The sequence below is a fragment of the Syngnathoides biaculeatus genome, chromosome 17, assembly GCF_019802595.1.
Source record: "Syngnathoides biaculeatus isolate LvHL_M chromosome 17, ASM1980259v1, whole genome shotgun sequence".
NCBI classification, from domain to species: Eukaryota; Metazoa; Chordata; class Actinopteri; order Syngnathiformes; family Syngnathidae; genus Syngnathoides; species Syngnathoides biaculeatus.
The window spans coordinates 5,652,668-5,671,910 of record NC_084656.1 but is presented as its reverse complement, the minus strand read 5'-3'; the positions used below and the strand labels follow the sequence as shown (position 1 = coordinate 5,671,910).

At 40.0% G+C, this 19,243-nt stretch overlaps 1 protein-coding gene across 1 annotated transcript in view; it reads left to right on the top strand.

Moving 5' to 3' along the window:
* The window catches only part of man1b1a (mannosidase, alpha, class 1B, member 1a), a 40,431-nt gene that overhangs the window by 10,387 nt on the left and 10,801 nt on the right, over positions 1-19,243 (top strand). The window contains 6 exon segments of the mRNA XM_061800498.1: positions 8,517-8,708; positions 9,962-10,110; positions 10,747-10,935; positions 12,284-12,474; positions 12,643-12,763; positions 16,693-16,887. Coding sequence (XP_061656482.1) covers positions 8,517-8,708; positions 9,962-10,110; positions 10,747-10,935; positions 12,284-12,474; positions 12,643-12,763; positions 16,693-16,887 — 1,037 coding nt within the window.

The window sequence follows — 19,243 nt, the reverse complement described above, 5'->3', positions numbered from 1 at the left end:
GGCAGGTGAGTACTTGGGGTGCCTTCTGGTCAGAAAGGGGAGAAGGAGACTTGGTGGTGGAACCCCAAAATACAGGAACTCATCCAAGGAAAGAAATTAGTGAAGAAGAAGTGGGACATGGAGAGGACTGAAGCGAGGCAGAAGGAATACATTGAGATGCGACATAGGGAAAAGGTAGAGGTGGCGAAGGCTAAACAAGAGGCATATGATGACATGTACATAGGTTGGAGACGAAAGAAGGAGAAAAGGATCCCTCCAGGTTGGCCAGACAGAGGGATAGAGATGGGAAGGATGTGCAGCAAGGAAAGGTGATCAAGGATAGCGATGGAAATAAGTTGACTGGTGCCAGTAATGTGCTAAGTAGATGGAAAGAGTACTTTGAGAAGTCAATGAATGAAGAAAATGGGAGAGAAGGTAGAGTAGAAGAGGCAAGCGTGAATGACCAGGAAGTGGCAATGTTTAGTAAGAGGGAAATTTGAAAGGCACTGAACAGAATGAAAAATGGTAAGACAGTTGGTCCTGATGACATAGCAGTGGAGGTATGGAAGCAATTTGGAGAGGTGGCTGTGGAGTTTTTCACCAACTTATTCGATAGAATACTAGCGGGAGAGGAGATGCCAGAAGAATGGAGGAAAAGTGTGCTAGTCCCCATTTTTAAGACCAAAGGCGATGTTCAGAGCTGTGGAAATTATAGAAGGATAAAGATGATGAGCCACATAATGAAGTTATGGGAAAGAGTAGTGGAGACTAGTCTCGGGTCAGAAGTAAGTATATACGAGCATCATTATGGTTTCATGCCGAGAAGGAGTACCACAGATGCATTATTTGCCTTGAGGATGCTCGTGGAAAACTACAGAGAAGGTCAGAAAGAGCTCCAGTGAAGACAAGTATTTGAACACCCTGCTATATTGCAACTTGTCCCACTTAGAAATCACGGAGGGGTCTGAAATTTTCATCCTTGGTGCATGTCCACTGTGAGAGAGGTAATCTAAAAAGAAAAATCCAGAAATCACAATGTCAGATTTATTTATTTATTTTCAAACGATTTGTGATACAGCTGCAAATAAGTATTTGAACACCTGTCTATCAGCTACTATTCTGACCCCCAAAGACCTGTTAGTCCGCCTTTAAAAGTCCACCTCCTCTCCATGTATTATCCTGAATCAGATGCACTTGTGCTAGGTCGTTAGCTGCATAAAGACATTTGTCCACCCCACACAATCAGTAAGACTCAAACTTGTAACATGGCCAAGACCAAAGAGCTGTCCAAAGACACCAGAGACAAAATTGTACAACTCCACACGGGTGGAAAGGGCTACAGAGAAATTGGCAAGCAGCTTGGTGAAAAAAGGTCCACTGTTGGAGCAATCATTAGCAAATGGAAAAAGCTAAACATGACAGTCATTCTCAATCGGAGCGGTGTCCCATGCAAGATATCACCTCGTGGGGTCTCAATGATCCTTATAAAGTTGAGGAATCAGCCCAGGGCTACACGACAGTACTCGCTCAATGACCTGAAAAGAGCTGCGACCACTGTTTCCAAGGTGTTTGTTGGCAATACACTAAGACATCGTGGTTTGAAATCATGCCTGCCACGGAAGGTTCCCTTACTTAAACCAGCACATGTCAAGGCCCGTCTTAAGTTGACCAATGACCATTTGGATGATACAGAGGAATCATGGTAGAAGGTTTTGTGGTCAGATGAGACCAAAATGGAACTTTTTGGTCATAATTCCACTAACCGTGTTTGGAGGAATATGAATGATGAGTTCCTTCCCAAGAACCCCATCCCTAATGTGAAGCATGGGGGTGGTCGCATCATGCTTTGGGGTCTTTTACTGCACACGGGACAGGACGACTGCACTGTATTAAGGAGAGGATGACCGCGGCCATGTATTGTGAGATTTCGTCTTTTGCTGCACACGGGACAGGACGATTTCACTGTATTAAGGAGAGGATGACCATGGCCATGTATTGTGAGATTTCGGGGAACAACCTCTTTCCCTCCGTCAGAGAATTGAAGATGGGTCGTGGCTGGGTCTTTCAACATGACAATGACCCGAAGCACACAGCCAGGAAAACCAAGCAGTGGCTCCGTAAGAAGCTTAAAGGTTCTGGCATGGCCGAGCCAGTCTCCAGACCTAAACCCAATAGAAAATCTTTGGATGGAGCTGAAACTGCGTTTCTCAGCGATAGCCCAGAAACCTGTCTGATCTAGAGAAGATCTGTGTGGAGGAGTGGGCCAAAATCCCCCCTGGAGTGTGTGCAAACCAGGTGAACAACTACAGTAAACGTTTGACCTCTGTAATTGCAAACAAAGGCTCCTGTACCAAATAGTAACATTGATTTTCTCAGGTGTTCAAATACTTAACTGCAGTTGTATCTCACAAAAAATTGTTAAAAAAAAAAATCATACATTGTGATCTTTTTAGATTATCTCTCTCAGTGGACATGCACCTACAATGAAAATTTCCTACCCCTCTATGATTTTTAAGTGGGAGAACTTGCAATATAGCAGGGTGATCAAACACTTGTTTTCTTCACTATATATTTGCTGACTTCAATTTATTAAATTACATGTAGCAGTGATAAGTGGGTCACTGATGAGCACAAATTTTTCATTACTTAGCAAGGTAAGGTGAAAGTTTTCGAGATTCAGTGGATACGGAAAGTATTCAGAACCCCTTAAGATTTTTTACTGTTATAATGCAGCCATTTGCAAAAATATTTTTTTATTTTCTTCCTCATTATTGTACAAGCAATAATGAACCATCACTGCAGCCCTCTACCAGTCGTGGTCTTATGGCAGAGTGGCCCTACAGAAGCCTGTCCTAAGTGCAATACGCATGAAAGGTCACATGGGGTTGGCTAAAAAAAATTCCTGAAGGACTCCAAGATGGTCACAAATAAGACTTTTTTTGGTCTGATGGGACAAAGATGGAACTTTTTGACCGCAATTCTAAATAGTATTTGTGGAGAAATTCAGGAACTGCTCATCACCTGTCTAATACAGTCCCAAAATAGAAGCATGTGGTTGAAGATGAATGATGAGCTCCATCCCAAGAACACCATCCTTACTGTGAAGCATGAGGGTGGGAGCATCATGCTTTGGGGGTCTTTTACTGCACACGGGACAGGACAACTGCACTGTATTAAGGAGAGGATGACCGTGGCCAAATATTGTGAGATTTTGGGGAACAACCCCTTTCCCTCAGTCAGAATATTGAAGATGGGTCGTGGCTGCCATCTTTCAACATGATAATGACCTGAACCACATAGCCAGGAAAACCTATAGAATAGAATGAAGATCTGTGTGGAGGAGTGGGCCGAAATTCCCCCTGCAGTATTTGCAAACCTGGTGAACAACTTCAGGAAACGTTTGACCTCTGTAATAGCAAACAAAGGCTACTGTACCAAATATTAACATTTGCAGCTATATCACACAAATAAATCATTCAAAAAATCATACATTGTGATTTCTGAGTTTTTCTTTTTAGTTTCTCTGTCACAGTGGACATGCACCTACAATGAAAATTTCTGGCCCCTCCATGATTTCTAAGTGGGAGAACTTGCAATATAGCAGGGCGTTCAAATACTTGTTTTCTTCACTGTACATTGTCTTTGTAGACCTAGAGAAAGCCTTTGACAGATTACCAAGAGAGGAACTCTGGTACTGAATGCACAAGTCTGGTGTGGCGGAGAAATATGATAGAATGGTACAGCACATGTCTGAGGGGAGCAGAACAGTGGTGAGATGTGCCGTAGGTGTGTCAGAAGAATTTAAGGTGGAGGTGGGACTGAATCATGGATGTGCGCTGAGCCCCTTCCTGTTTATGGTAGTCATGGATAGGCTGACAGATGAGGTTGGACTGGAATCCCCTTGGACTATGATGTTCACAGATGATATTATGATCTCCAGTGAAAGCAGGGAACAGGCGGCAGAACAATTAGAATGATGGAGGCACCCACGGGAAAGGAGAGGAATGAAGATTAGCCGAAGTAAAAGAGAATATATGTGCATGATGTGAGGGGCGGAGGAGGAAGAGTTCAGCTCCAGGAAGAAGAGATAGTGAGGGTGGATGACTTCAATCAAATACTTGGGGTCTACAATACAGAGCAATGGAGGGTGTGGTAAGGAAGTGAAGAAACAGGTCCAAGCGCAGTGGAAAAGTTGGCGGAAGGTGTCTGGTGGTCTATGTGACAGAAGATTTTCCGCTAGGATGAAGGGTAAAGTTTATAAAACAGTGGTGAGGCCGGCCATGATGTACGGATTAGAGACCGGGGGACAGAAGAAACAACCGGAAGCAGAACTGGAGATAGCAGAAATGAAGATGCTGAGGTTCTTGCTTGAAGTGCACAGGTTGGATAGGATTAGAAACAAGCTCATTAGTGAGACAGCCAAAGTTAGATGTTTTGGAGATAAGGTTCATGAGCGTAGACTTAGATGGTTTAGACATGCTCAGAGGCGAGAGAGTGAGTATATTGGTAGAAGGATGCTGAGGATGGAGCTGCCAGGCAAAAGAGTGAGAGGAAGACCAAAGAAAAGGTTGATGGATGTTGTGATGGAGGAGATGAGGACAGTGTGTGTTAGAGAGGAAGATGCATGAGCTAGGCTTAGATGGGACAAAGATGACACCCTGTGGCAACCCCTAACAGGACAAGCTGAAAGGAAAAGACGAAGAAAAAGAAGTTGGAGGGAAAAGTATGTGAGCCCAAGTCAAGCCCTAAACCACAAGAATAAAGTGTCTGCTTAAACTAACCCCAAACAAACTATTGTGCTCATATTTGCTCACCTTATTGAAACCAACATCTAAACAGTAACAGAACAGGGAGGAAAAAGGAAGTAAACCTTGAAGTTATGAATTTTCTAAAATCTAACCAGACATGTATGAACCAGCGACAGTATGTGTCCAATGAATGAGCTTGAGTCAAAAGAGCCCACAGAAACCCACAATTAAAAGTTCCTGACATACACATAAAATGTAGTCTGATCGTCATGATCACAAAAACAATTGTTTTCATACTCTTATTTCCTTGAAAATATAAAAGTGACAAGAGTGGGAAATAAAAACAAGTAAACCTTTGGGTTAGGGACTCTCCAAGAGCTGATCAGAGTCAGGCGTGAGGCACCCGAGAGACCAATCAGTGAGAGGCCCAGTCAAAGTGCTGACCTCAAACAGATTTAGATGCTGTGGCATCCCCTCACCAGAGCCCCAGGAAAGTTTCTGAACTGCAGCTGTTTTGTAAAAAGGTCATTCAAATTCATTTGAAAATTCATCCTGATTCTGTACTTCTGATCTGGTCTTCAGGAAACGCTTGGTTGTTATTGTTGCTAAAACAAAGTAATCCACTCATTTTCTCCATGTCCTGTGAATGTTTACGTTATGTTTTACAAAAATATGAAAACACAACTGTGTGGGTATTAATTTTTTGCCCTGTTTTTTTTTCTTGACTTGGATTGAGACTACATTTGAAGACTCAATTCGTGCATACTTCTCAGAAATTCCAAAAGGTTCACGTAGGTTAGTCCAACCACTGTATATTCTTTATCCCAGGAAACAGCCTTTCCCCTCCAAAAAATGAAAAGCAAAAAAAATAGATTTCCATAAATTGAATCAAAATGTTAAACTTTCATATATGTAAACATTTAGTTGTTTACCTAATTTGGGTCTGCTGCTCATAAAACAATGAAATCAGGAATTCAGAAAAAAATACTACTGTGAAGAAATAATTTCCTTCAGCTTTTGTAGGAAAAAAACTAAAGAAATTACAGAAACTAAATTCACATTTAAATAAATCAAAGTATGTAACTTACAAAATGATAAGTTAAACTTCAATACTTGGTTGGTAATTTTTTTTGCTTTAATCACAGCCTCGATGCAGCATGGAATTCTGGCAGTCAGCCTGTGGCATTGCATGACAGTTGTGGAAGCCCAGATTTCCTTGGTGCTTGCTCTCATTGGTGATATGTCCAAGGGACAGGTCCTGCTGGAAGATTAAACCTTAATCTCCATAAAGATCCTCAGCAGAGGGAATCATGAAGTCCTCTAGTACACTCTCTTAGACTATTGCAGCTACTTTGGATTTAAGGAGAGTTTATCGACCCCTGCGCTGGACGTTGCACCCCAATTTCTGACTGGCTTCGGATATTTCACCCTGTACTTCAAGTATCTTGACTTTTTTGTCCTTCAGACATCTTCCTCCAAACCCTGGGACCTTGATTCCCAAATGAAAGACACACGTTGTCAGTCCAGTCCTCATCCTCCTCCTTGAGACATTTGAGACACTTCCTATTTTGGCTCCGAAGCACCTTGACTGATCTCCCGGATGTTTTTGAATGTAATGGTTTTTGAAGCTAGGACTCCTGCCTCATTCCACTTTTTCTGGATCTCTTCTAGGTTCTTGAATCTTCTCTGGTTTATAATCTGCTAAAGCCCATGGTCATCTATTTTGGTATTGCATAATCTTCTGTCACATTTTGCCCTTGCAGTAGATATTCCATTGATATACTGGGACACAGCACTCTGTGAACAGCCAGCCTCCATAACTATGAACTTTTGTGACTTACCCATCCTATCGAGGGTAACAATGATGGTCTTCTTACCAGTTGATAAGTCTTCAGTCTCCTCCATATTGAGACAAGACAAACAGAATCAATTTAATGACACCTGGGAAAGGTGCTTTGAGTTTAGTAAATAAGTTTTTGACACTCAATTTCAAACATGGTCTGTTTTTTTTCCCTCACAGTTTTCCAATTTTTTTTAAAATTCTTTTATGGGGTTTTTGAGATGGAAGACCAGATTTAAAAAATACACATTTTAACATGTTTAAAATTATTGGCCCTTAATCTATAATCTATGAAATTTGAACTTTTTGAATGGAATTATGGAAATAAACCTTATTTGCTATGCTACAGTGTGTTGTGAAAGTATTCGCCCCCCCCCCTTGAACTTTTAAGCCTTTCGCCACATTTCAGGCTTCAAACATAAAGATATAAAATTATAAATTTTTGTGAAGAGCCAACAACAAGTGGGGCACAATCTTGAAGTGGAATGAAATTTACTGGATATTTTAAACTTTTTTTAACTAATAAAAACCTGAAAAGTGGGGCGTGCAATATGATTCGGCCTCTTTACTTTCCATGCAGCAAACTGACTCCAGAAGATCAGTGAAGATCTCTGAATCATCCAATGTTGACTGATGAGAATCCACCTGTGTGTAATCAAGTCTCGGTATGAATGCACCTACTCTGTGATAGTCTCAGGGTTCTGTTTAAAGTGGAGAGAGCATCATGAAAACCAAGGAACACACCAGGCAGGTCCGAAATATGGTTGTGGAGACGTTTAAAGCCAGATTTGGATACAAAAAGATTTCGCAAGCTTTAAACATCTCAAGGAACACTGTGCAAGCAATCATATTGAAATGGGTGGAGTTTCAGACCACTGCAAATCTCTGGATGAACTGCAGAGATCTAAAGCTGAGGTGGGAGAGTCTGTCAATAGGACCACAATCAGTCGTACACTGTACAAATCTGGTCTGGATGGTAGAGTTGCAAGGAGAAACCCATTTGTCAAAGATATCCATAAAAAGTCTTGTTTATAGTTTGCCGCAATCCACCTGGGAAACACACCAAACGTGGAAGAAGGTGCTCTGATCAGATGAAACCAAAATCAAACTTTTTGGCCACAATGCAAAATGATATGTTTGGCGCAAAAGCAACACAGCTCATGCATCACCCTGAACACACCAATCCCCACCGTCAAACATGGTGGTGACAACCTCATGGTTTGGACCTGCTTTTCATCAGCATGGACAGGAAAGATGGTTAAAATTGAAGAAGATGGATGGAGCCAAATGAAAAGAAAACCCGGTCTAGTCTGCAAAAGACCTGAGACTGGGACAGAGATTTGTCTTCCAACAGTACAATGATCCAAAAGATAAACTTTGTATAAAGCCAACTCTACAATGGAATGGTTCACAAATTAATATATCCAGGTGTTAGAATGGCTAAGTCGAAGTCCTGACCTGAATCCCATCAAGAATCTGCTGAAGACTGCTATTCATAAACGCTCTCCATTCAACTTTTTTTTTTTTTTTTTTTGCAAGGAAGACTGGGCAAGAATTTAGGTCTCTCGATGTGCAAAACTGATAGAGACATACCCTAAGCGACTTGCAGCTGTAATTTTAGCAAAAGGTCGCGCTGCAAAGTATTAATGCAAAAAATATTGCACGCCCCACTTTTCAGGTTTTTATTTAAAAAAAAAAATTAAAATATCTAATCAATTTCGCTCCACTTCACAACTGTGTCCCACTTTTTGTTGATACTTGACAAAAAAATAAATAAATATATATATGCATGTGTATATGTAAAACTTTGAAGCCTGAAATGTGGCGAAAAGTTCAAGGGGGACCTAATACTTTCACAAGGCACTGTATCTTTCACACATTTGAGTCAGCATTTGAATGATAGCCAAAGCAGAGACTAAACATTTATTGTCGTCCCTTTCTGCTAATAGCTTTATCTGGAGCTGTGGACAGGTTGGAGGCTGTGCGTGATGCTTTTAGATACGCATGGAAGGGATACAAGAACTACGCTTGGGGTCACGATGAGCTCAAGCCTATCTCAAAGTCTTATAGCGAGTGGTTTGGTCTTGGTTTGACCCTCATTGATTCCCTGGACACCATGTGGATTATGGACTTGAAAGAAGGTTTGTCTTATACATGTTTTATTTAATTATTTTCCCATTTAGGTGGAATGATATCTAAATGGGTGTTTTGGTATAAAGCATAAAGAGATTTTAATATCTTAGTGGTGATGGCGTCTCATAATGCAGTGCACCTTATGTGCAAACTGAGTTCCAGCATTTGCAAATTTTATGTGACTTGTCCAATAAAGTACATGATATGGTGGCACTCACGAGGCAGTGAGGAACATTTGCATTTTACATCTGTAAGCAGAAGAAGCTTAAATTGGCCACACACTACTTGTGTAGGCAGGCCATGACTGATGAAGTAGGTCACACTCACGGTGTCACATCGAAACTAAAATGATCACACCACAGCAAACAGAATGGCATAATTAGCAAATAATAAAACAGATAAAAGAATGACTCAAGAAATAATTAGCACAAAACATGCACTTTAAACACTCTTTACACCCTCCCAACTTGCTTTGCTTGCGGCAGTAAAGAAGTCTTTACTGTCTCAATTGGGCGTACTGTGATCTTTTCGGCATTGTATTCCAATTGTGTTTTTCTGCTTGAATAAATAATGACGTAGTACACAGATGTTATGACTATTTTCTTTTCAGCTGTAGGAGTAGTCGGCACTCATTATATAATAGAAAGTGTGGCAACAATTGTCATTGCGCTTGTGCATAGTTGTGCTGTTCTTAAATCTAAATCTAAATTTATGCTGCACAAGTGTGGAAGTTAACGGGAGATCAAGTTCATATTTAAGTCCAAGTGGTAGGTCCCCTGCACTTTTTCAGGGCGCTGATTGGGTCACCTGCAGTTTCGTGACCGTTCAAAAACAACATAACACAATAATGACCAAAGGCTCGACAAGCATTAATACAACGTGAAAAAATCCTGCCAATTACAGCAATGTACTGGTCAACACTGTAAATGACACTTGGCTGGCCCAATCACTTAAACGCTTTTCAACTTATTCACTGCCAGCCTCCCAAGTGAACATTTGATGTTTGACGTCTAAAGTTGTCATTGACAATTAATGTTGGATGTTAGATCAAGTCAAATCCTGCACTGTATCCTCAAGTGTATTTTTATTTGTATTTGTTTAAAAATTTTAAACTATTTTTTCTTTTTTATATCTCATTAATCACGTAAAGCACATTGAGTTTCTTGTGTATGAAATATGCTATATAAATACATTTGATTTGCTTTAAATCATATTCTTGTCTGTGTGACGTTGTATATTGTATTTGTACTCTGTGCCACAGAGTTTGCAGAGGCAAAGCAATGGATAGAGAAGGAGCTCTCGTTCAACCAAAATGTGGATGTAAATCTTTTTGAAACAACAATACGTGTTCTGGGTGGTCTGCTGAGTACCTACCATCTAACTGGAGACCATTTGTTCTTAAATAAAGCTGTAAGTCCTCCAACAAGCACCTCTCTACTCTTTGACTGGTGTCAAAACTGTCATCAGTGGAAATACTTAATTCTGTTTTACTGCTCTGCCAGTAATGCTTTTAAGTCAATTTTCTTTGAGAATTAAAAGCTTGGTCAGTTACAGTAACTCGTGTCACAAAAGATATATTTCAAATCCACTCTATTAGTTTTCCCCTTTAATGTGTGTGTCTATAAAGAGTTGTAGTGTTGTTTGCTTGTCAGTGCGCAAGAACAAGTGGGAGCGCCTGCTCAAATTCCCTTGGCTGAGAAGAACATTGCCCTGCTTGAGCAACCACCCAACTCACCCCATCTGTTTCCGTGTAATTTTTCTTTCCTCTTTCCCATATATAAGTGGGTTATCAAAGGGACCCATTTTAAAGACATGTACGTTATTGCGCTAGCTGTGATAATGGAGCTGCAGCAGATCCGAGAAGAATCCTTCCAGGACTGCATTAAGGTGTGTCAGAAAAGGCCGGAAGAGTGTTTTTGACTCCAGGGGCCTACGTTACAGGGGAAAATTATTGTGTGTAGTTTGGATTTGAAATATATCTTTAGTGACACCAAACCTGAAGCGTTTCTGACAGCTATTTTCAAAGAATTTATGTCACTATTACAGAAAGATCTCGGGTCCAGGTTGATGCCCGCCTTCAAAACACCTTCAAAGATCCCTTTCTCTGATGTGAATATTGGGAAAGGAACAGCTCACCCGCCTCGATGGACATCTGACAGCTCTATGGCTGAGGTCACAAGCATTCAGTTGGAATTTCGAGAGCTGAGCCGGCTCACTCAGGACCCACAGTACAAGGTCAGGAACCCAGGAGCATCATCTTAACAGTCAAATATGCTATGATGTTTGTGATGTTGCGTATATTGTTTCTATTTATGTAATGTATTACTATATAGTCGTTCTATATTGTTACATAAAGTGGCATTTCTCACCCTTTAGGAAATGCTCTGGTACGCCAACAGAAGTCAGTCTGATAAAGATTAAGCATAATTTTTAATAAAGTAGAATAACATTAAAATTAAAAGGTTTCCAAATGTAAAATTAAAATTCTTATTTCTACTTTTGGTTAAGATTTTGCCAAATCGAATCACTTTGATGATGGCTATCATCATGTCTGTGTGTTGATTAAAATTTTTTGTCTTATTACAAAGAAATGGAAGCCAGACTCACATTAGCAAGTTGTTGACTGACAAGACTGACCCAATACAAAAGCTATTCTTGGTGTGATTAGAATCAGAGACATGCTGGCAGTAAATTAAGGTCTTCTGCGAGCATTATCAGATTCTCGTGGCCTAAAGGGGTGACTTGATTTATCCTCACAAACGTAGTTCAAGTATCTTACCCCATTTTATTTACTTCAGTTATGTCCTGTAAAATGTTAACTTTTCTAATGGAGAAATAATTGCACAACTGTAAGTCCAGTTTCACAACACTGTCACCGTCCCCACACACGTCTCATTCCGACATTACATGCATTTTGTATTAGTGGTGGCGTTTCAGTAAGCTGGGACTGAATAGCATTTTAAAAGCACGATCAATTTAGTCAGTTACGTTTAATCTGTATTGTTTGTCACTTCAAAAATCTATCCCCCGAATCATTATTGCTATGTCAAATCATGTGCCTGTTCATATAATTCATTTTGTTGAACCTTGATTTTCCACTCATTCCCAATCTAAAATATTGTCAGGAGTTTTTGAAAAATGTACCGTCAGTGGTCAATCCAAATTTTCAACAAGAATTTCAGTTCCACTTGGTATTATAAGGGCTGGAGTTTTTTTTCACCTGTTGGATTTACAAAGAAATTTGAAAGGTACCGAACTATGGTAACACTTTTTGTGAAACTAACAACTTTAGTGGTAATCTACCAAAATGGTGGGAGAAGACACTCTGGAGTCAATTTGATAATTAGAATCTGATAGGAAGAAGACAAGTCCCTCTGATCACAAGAAGGTATTTTTAAAAGGGAAAGAAAAGGAAACTGTTCTGTGACATGCTAAAATTCTACAGTCTAGGCTTGATGCATGCCATTAGGGTTGGACTACTTCTGGGTAAAACATCGATAATGTATGGTCGTTTAACTATTTTAATCTTGAAATTTATCTATCCATGACTTCTCCTGTCTTCCTATGGTAAAACCCTTTTCAGGAGGTTGTAGATGAGGTAATGAAGCAGGTCCACAAGCTTCCGGGCAAACACGATGGTCTGATACCAATGTTCATCAACACCAACAGCGGCCAGTTCTCTCACAGAGGCATCTATACACTGGGTGCCAGAGCAGACAGCTACTATGAATACCTGCTCAAGCAGTGGATTCAGGGAGGCAAGACCGAAGATGAGTAAGGACAACTTTTTACTGGAAGATACAGAAGACAGATTTTTATGATGTGATTTTACTATGTGTAGATTAGAAATTGTAGTGCTAAACAATGCTGCAAAATTTAAATTGAGAGGGGATTTATTATTGCTGATTTGATTATGCTTATTTTTTGTTTGTATTCTGCCAGGCTGTTGGAGGACTACATTGAAGCAATCAATGGTGTAAAGAAACACCTTGTGAGACAGACAGGGCCACGCAAATTGACCTTTGTTGGAGAGCTCTCCCATAATCGCTTCAGTCCAAAAATGGTAGAAATAAACACAAAATCTTGCCAAGTCTTGAACTTTTACTTGTCTGGAGGTAGTTAGTTCCTTTCCATCTTTATACAGTGGGTATTGTTGGTGTTCAGACCCCTCTAAATTTTTCACTTCTTTGTTATATTGCAGCAATTTTCCAAAATCATTTCGGTTCATTTTTTTTCTCTCAATATAGCGCTCGTGCAGCCTACATCATAAAATCATGTGACTTGTTTACCTTGCCATATGGCCTTTCTAAGAAAGCATTGTTCAATGCTAAGTTGGTTGGAGACGACACGAAAATATGTATACGACGCCCAGAGTCTTGTCCAATATCTTTAGACATTTAGAAGTTTAAAATAAACAAAAGTACATGGAAAAATTAGATAAACTCTGCATAGAGGACACGTATTTAATGCGGAAGTCGATGTTTTCGCCATGTATCTGGTGATTAAGCCGTAGAGATTTACACGGAAAAGTTTGAAAGCGTATAAAAGTCTGTACGCATAAAAATACTTCGTTGCTGAATCTGTTCTCATCAGGAATAAATCCCACATAGTGACGGATTTGATGGCCCGTGAACAGGGAAGCGTTTGGCTACATGTTAACCTTTGCTGGAATCCATCGATCTTTTCAGCTAGTATTCAATACAAATACCAATATTTAAATAAATGACCCGTGGTTTTACAGAAACTCGCAATCATTAACTATGATTGGAAAAAAAAAATTAAAGACTGAGTCGTCTCCATGGAACGTACACCAAAGCGATTTCGGCCACACATTCACCTCTCCGATGCGTTGTTTTTTTTTTTTTTTTTTTTTTTAAATATGGATTGTTCTCAAATTAGCCAACTTGGCATTATGAATACTTGGTAATTTGAGCTTGAGAAGAATAAATCCTACCTGAAATGAAGCGATCGCTACACAGGCGTGTGTGTATTTTGGTTTGGGCACTATCCATCATGTTTAACTGCCAAAATCCATAGATATTTTCTGGTCTTTTCGGCTGGTATTCCATAGAATGATCTCTTTGAATATCTGTCTCGACTATTGTGACAACCAACAGCACAAAAGGTCTCGGGTATTGTAAATATTGTGTCTGTTTCAATGTCTCCCACAATGTCGAACAGCTCTGTTTGACCGGCAAAAATGCGCCGTGAAAATGGTGACGTCACATGCATGAGCTCTATTGATGAAAAAAAAAATACTCCTTGAAATTTATCCTGATTTTATTAAAAAAAAAAAAAAAAAAAAAAAAAAACACAGCCATGACAATACAGACCTTTTGCTGTAACTCTATTTAGTAGAAAACGCCCTTTTGAGCTAATACAGCCTTGAGTGTTTTTGGGAATCATGGAACAAGTTTTTCACATCTAGATTTGGGGATCCTCTGCCATTCCTTCTTGCAGATCATCTCCAGTTATGCCAGGTTAGATTGTGAACACTGGTGTACAGCCATTTTCAGGTCGCTTCAGTGATGTTCAATTGGGTTTAAGTCCAGGCCAAAGCTGGGTCATTCAAGAACAGGGACTGAGTTGTTTTGAAGCCACTAATTTTTTGTTTTAGTTGTGCTTGGGGTCGTTTTGTTGGATGGTGAACCTTCGGCCCATTTTGATTTCCTGAGCACTCTGGAAAAGGTTTTGTTCGAAGATATCCCTGTACTTGGCCACATCTTTCCTTTCATTGTAACCAGTCATGCTGTCCCTGCAGGTGAAAAACACCCCCACAGCATGATGCTGCAACCACATGCTTCTATTTTGGGACTGTATTAGACAGGTGATGAGCAGTTCCTGAATTTCTCCACAAATACTATTTAGAATTGCGGTCAAAAAGTTCCATCTTTGTCCCATCAGACCAAAAAAAGTCTTATTTGTGACCATCTCGGAGTCCTTCAGGAATTTTTTTTTAGCCAACCCCATGTGACCTTTCATGCGTATTGCACTTAGGACAGGCTTCTGTAGGGCCACTCTGCCATAAGACCACGACTGATAGAGGGCTGCAGTGATGGTTCATTATTGCTTGTACAATAATGAGGAAGAAAATAAAAAAATATTTTTGCAAATGGCTGCATTATAACAGTAAAAAATCTTAAGGGGTTCTGAATACTTTCCGTATCCACTGAATCTTAAACTTTCACCTTACCTTGCTAAGTAATGAAAAATTTGTGCTCATCAGTGACCCACTTATCACTGCTACATGTAATTTAATAAATTGAAGTCAGCAAATATATAGTGAAGAAAACAAGTGTTTGATCACCCTGCTATATTGCAAGTTCTCCCTCTTAGAAATCATGGAGGGTAGGAAATTTTCATTGTAGGTGCATGTCCACTGTGAGAGAGATAATCTAAAAAGATCACAATGTATGATTTTTTTTTTTTAACAATTTATTTGTGTGATACAACTGCAGATAAGTATTTGAACACCTGAGAAAACCAATGTTACTATTTGGTACAGGAGCCTTTGTTTGCAATTACAGAGGTCAAACATTTACTGTAGTTGTTCACCTGGTTTGCACACACTGCAGGGGGGATTTTGGCCCACTCCTCCACACAGATCTTCTCTAGCTCAGACAGGTTTCTGGGCTATCACTGAGAAACGCAGTTTCAGCTCCATCCAAAGATTTTCTATTGGGTTTAGGTCTGGAGACTGGCTAGGCCATGCCAGAACCTTTAAGCTTCTTACGGAGCCACTCCTTGGTTTTCCTGGTTGTGTGCTTCGGGTCATTGTCATGTTGAAAGACCCAGCCACTACCCATCTTCAATTCTCTGACGGAGGGAAAGAGGTTGTTCCCCGAAATCTCACAATACATGGCCATGGTCATCCTCTCCTTAATACAGTGTAGTCGTCCTGTCCCGTGTGCAGCAAAAGACGAAATCTCACAATACATGGTGCGGTCATCCTCTCCTTAATACAGTGCATTCGTCATGTCAAGTGAGCAGTAAAAGACCCCAAAGCATGATGCGACCACCCCCATGCTTCATATTAGGGATGGGGTTCTTGGGAAGGAACTCATCATTCATATTCCTCCAAACACGGTTAGTGGAATTATGACCAAAAAGTTCTATTTTGGTCTCATCTGACCACAAAACCTTCTCCCATGACTCCTCTATATCATCCAAATGGTCATTGGCAAACTTAAGACGGGCCTTGACACGTGCTGGTTTAAGCAGGGGAACTTTCCGTGCCATGCATGATTTTGTACCATGATGTCTTAGTGTATTACCAACAGTCACCTTGGAAACGGTGGTCTGAGCTCTTTTCAGGTCATTGACCAAGTCCTGTCGTGGAGTCCTGGGATGATTCCTCACGTGTCTAAGGATCATTGAGACCCCACGAGGTGATATCTTGGGGCTCCACTCCAGTTGAGATTGACCGTCGTGTTTAGCTTCTTACATTTTCTTGATCCAACAGTGGACCTTTTTTCACCAAGCTGCTTGGCAATTTCTCCGTAGCCCTTTCCAGCTGTGTGGAGTTGTACAATTTTGTCTCTGGTGTCTTTGGACACCTCTTTGGTCTTGGACGTGTTGCATGTTTGAGTGCTACTGATTGTATGGGGTGGACAAGTGTCTTTATGCAGCGAACAACCTCACACAGGTGCATTTGATTCAGGATAATACATGGAGTGGAGGTGGACTTTTAAAGGCGGACTAACAGGTTTTTGAGGGTCAGAATTCTAGCTGGTAGACAGGTGTTTAAATACTTATTTGCAGCTGTATCACACAAATGAATTGTTAAAAAGTCCTACATTGGGATTTCCTTTTTAGATTATCTCTCACAGTGGACATGCACCTACGTTGAAAATTTCAGACCCATCCATGATTTCTAAGTGGGAGAACTTGCAATATAGCAGGGTGTTCAAATACTTATTTTCTTCACTTTAAATCAGACTTGTTAATTGTTTCATTTTTTTTTTTATTCCAATCAAATTCTGGTTCTTTCAGGACCACTTGGTATGCTTCCTGCCGGGAACCCTGGCACTGGGAGCTCACAATGACCTTCCAGGGGACCACATGGATTTAGCGGCACAGTTGATGGAGACTTGTCACCAAATGTACACACAAATGGAGACTGGGCTTAGTCCAGAGATCGCTCACTTCAACATGCACGCCACCGATAGTAAAGACATTACTGTCAAGGTTAAGCTCCACATCTCTATTATACTTTACATTTTTATTATACAATTTCAAATATGTGTTTTTTTAAGAGTCAGTCTTTCTACTTCTACTTTGTCATAGTGAAGTGAGATGCAACAGTCGATTAGCACTGATTTCCGGCATTTGATAGGATTTTTGAGGCAGATACTGATAGTGGTGGCTTAAAAAAAGCCAATATCCTATATATTGGAGGATAACTAGGGATCGCAAAAAAACGCTTGCTTTCATAACCGTTTTTAACCGAACAGCTGTAGCAAAAAAACGATTAACCGGTTTTAAAACCGGTAACATTGTGGTGTTTACATAATTCACCCGCGGGACCTCGAGTTGGGGTGCGGGGTTCCGCACAGACTGTGTCTGTTGTTGCTCTTCCAGAGTGACGAGTTCACAGAGTTCCCTCCGTTATGCGAGTAGTGTTTTGATGTCTGCCAATAAAACAAGTATTGTTCCTGTGTCCGACACTCCGCCTCCGACTCCTTTTCTCCGGCGCTACACCATCGATCGTTAATTTACTCTGCGGTAATGGGGTAATTTGTATACAATATTGACAAACCAGCTTGTTGAATGTGGCTTTCAACAACGCACTCGTGTAAGTTAAATTTTCGTTATTTTTTTATTGTAAAAATGTTTTAACATTCTTCTTTTGGACTTTCAGAAAGGGCATGAAAGTATACCGAGCGTTTCCTCGATGCCATGTTTGTTTCTTTGATTTAACTGAATGTTCTTTTGAGTCCAACTTTACTCTAACAGCGAAACTTGAAAAAAGTAGAAATGATGTTGAAAAAATAGCGCAATGTGGAGTACCGGAACCGGAAGAAATGATTGGAAATTTTAACGGATTTCGAAAGTCCGATTACGGTTTCGGTTTTAAAAAAAAAAAAAAAACGGTTATAACCGGTTATTTGTAACCGGTTGCGATCCCTAGCGATGACTGATATATATCAGAATAGATAGAGTAGCTAAAGTAAGTATTTAACACATAACCATTTTTCTCACTGAATATACTATTATGCTATTGGTCTGAAAATTCCATCAGATGATGGCAACAATGCAAGCAATTTATACATACAAAGAATGTAGAACCAATACGATCAGAAATTGTGTAAAAATGGGAAATGACATAGGGAAACCATATTGAACACTTATAAAGAGTCGCAAAAAGGCATGAAAAGCCAAGACAATACCTAAAATTTTTCAAATAAAAACAACAATCCTGCCCATTGCCAATGCAAATCAGTATCAGCTCATTCAGACATAATTGATGGCCTCTGTACTTGTGTGCTGCAACCATGCTGACATAACTGCAGTTCCCCCACATGTAGTTTGCCTTTATACTCAAGTGAATTCCATGTAAGCAGTTTTGAAACTGCTGCAGTTTTTTTCAAAGTCAGAGGTGTGATTTTGGCTGGTATTTGTAAGGACGCTGTAGGGGGGAGTTTCCACAACACTTTTTGGGCATTTCCAATTGTTGCAAAACATAACGGTGGCAGAATGCTACAGTGAGCATGTTGTGGGTCATATACGCAAGTGGAAATCAAACCATACCAGCATAAATTTGCTTCACAGACTTCACACAGAGAAGTTCAAAGGATAATCACAAGAACTGTCTAAGCGCCAAAGACCATCATACCAACAGTAAAGTTTGGAAGTCGGAACATAATGGTGTAGAGCTGATTTTCAGCAAATGGTACTGGTAAATGTCACATCATTAAAGGAAGGCGGAATGTGCAAAAGTGCCTATACATTCTTGACCAAAATCTATTGCAATCAACGAGAGATGAAAATTAAACCAGGGTGGGGATTTCAATAGGATAATATCCAAAACATACTGCCAAGGAAACAATCACTTGTTTTCAAAGAAGAAAAAAAAATGTTTAAATGTGCCAGCCAATCACGTGATCTGAATCAAATGGAAAATCTATTGAAAGATCAGAAACGCAAGATCCATAAAAGAAGCCCACAGAACCTTCGATGATTTGACTGCTTGTGTGGAGGAATGGGCCAAAAATGACAGCGGAGGAATGCATCCGACTTTTTTATCCATACCAGGAAGTGTCTTGAAGGTTTCATTGCAAGCACAGGCTTTTACCAAAGGCAAAGTTATGAATAAGTCCTAGTTGGCGTTTTCACTATTAATTTCCCTCTATTTGACATAATTACACACAACTTCTTTCTGAGTTTGTCAAACGTTTTATGTATGGATTCCTTGTTCTTCCTAACATCTGGTTAAACTTTGTCAATATCTTTGGAAGAAGAAAAATGGTGACGTGTTAAATACTTAAGACCCTACATATATAATGTTGTGAAGTTATTTGCTCCCTCCTGATTTTTTTTTTTT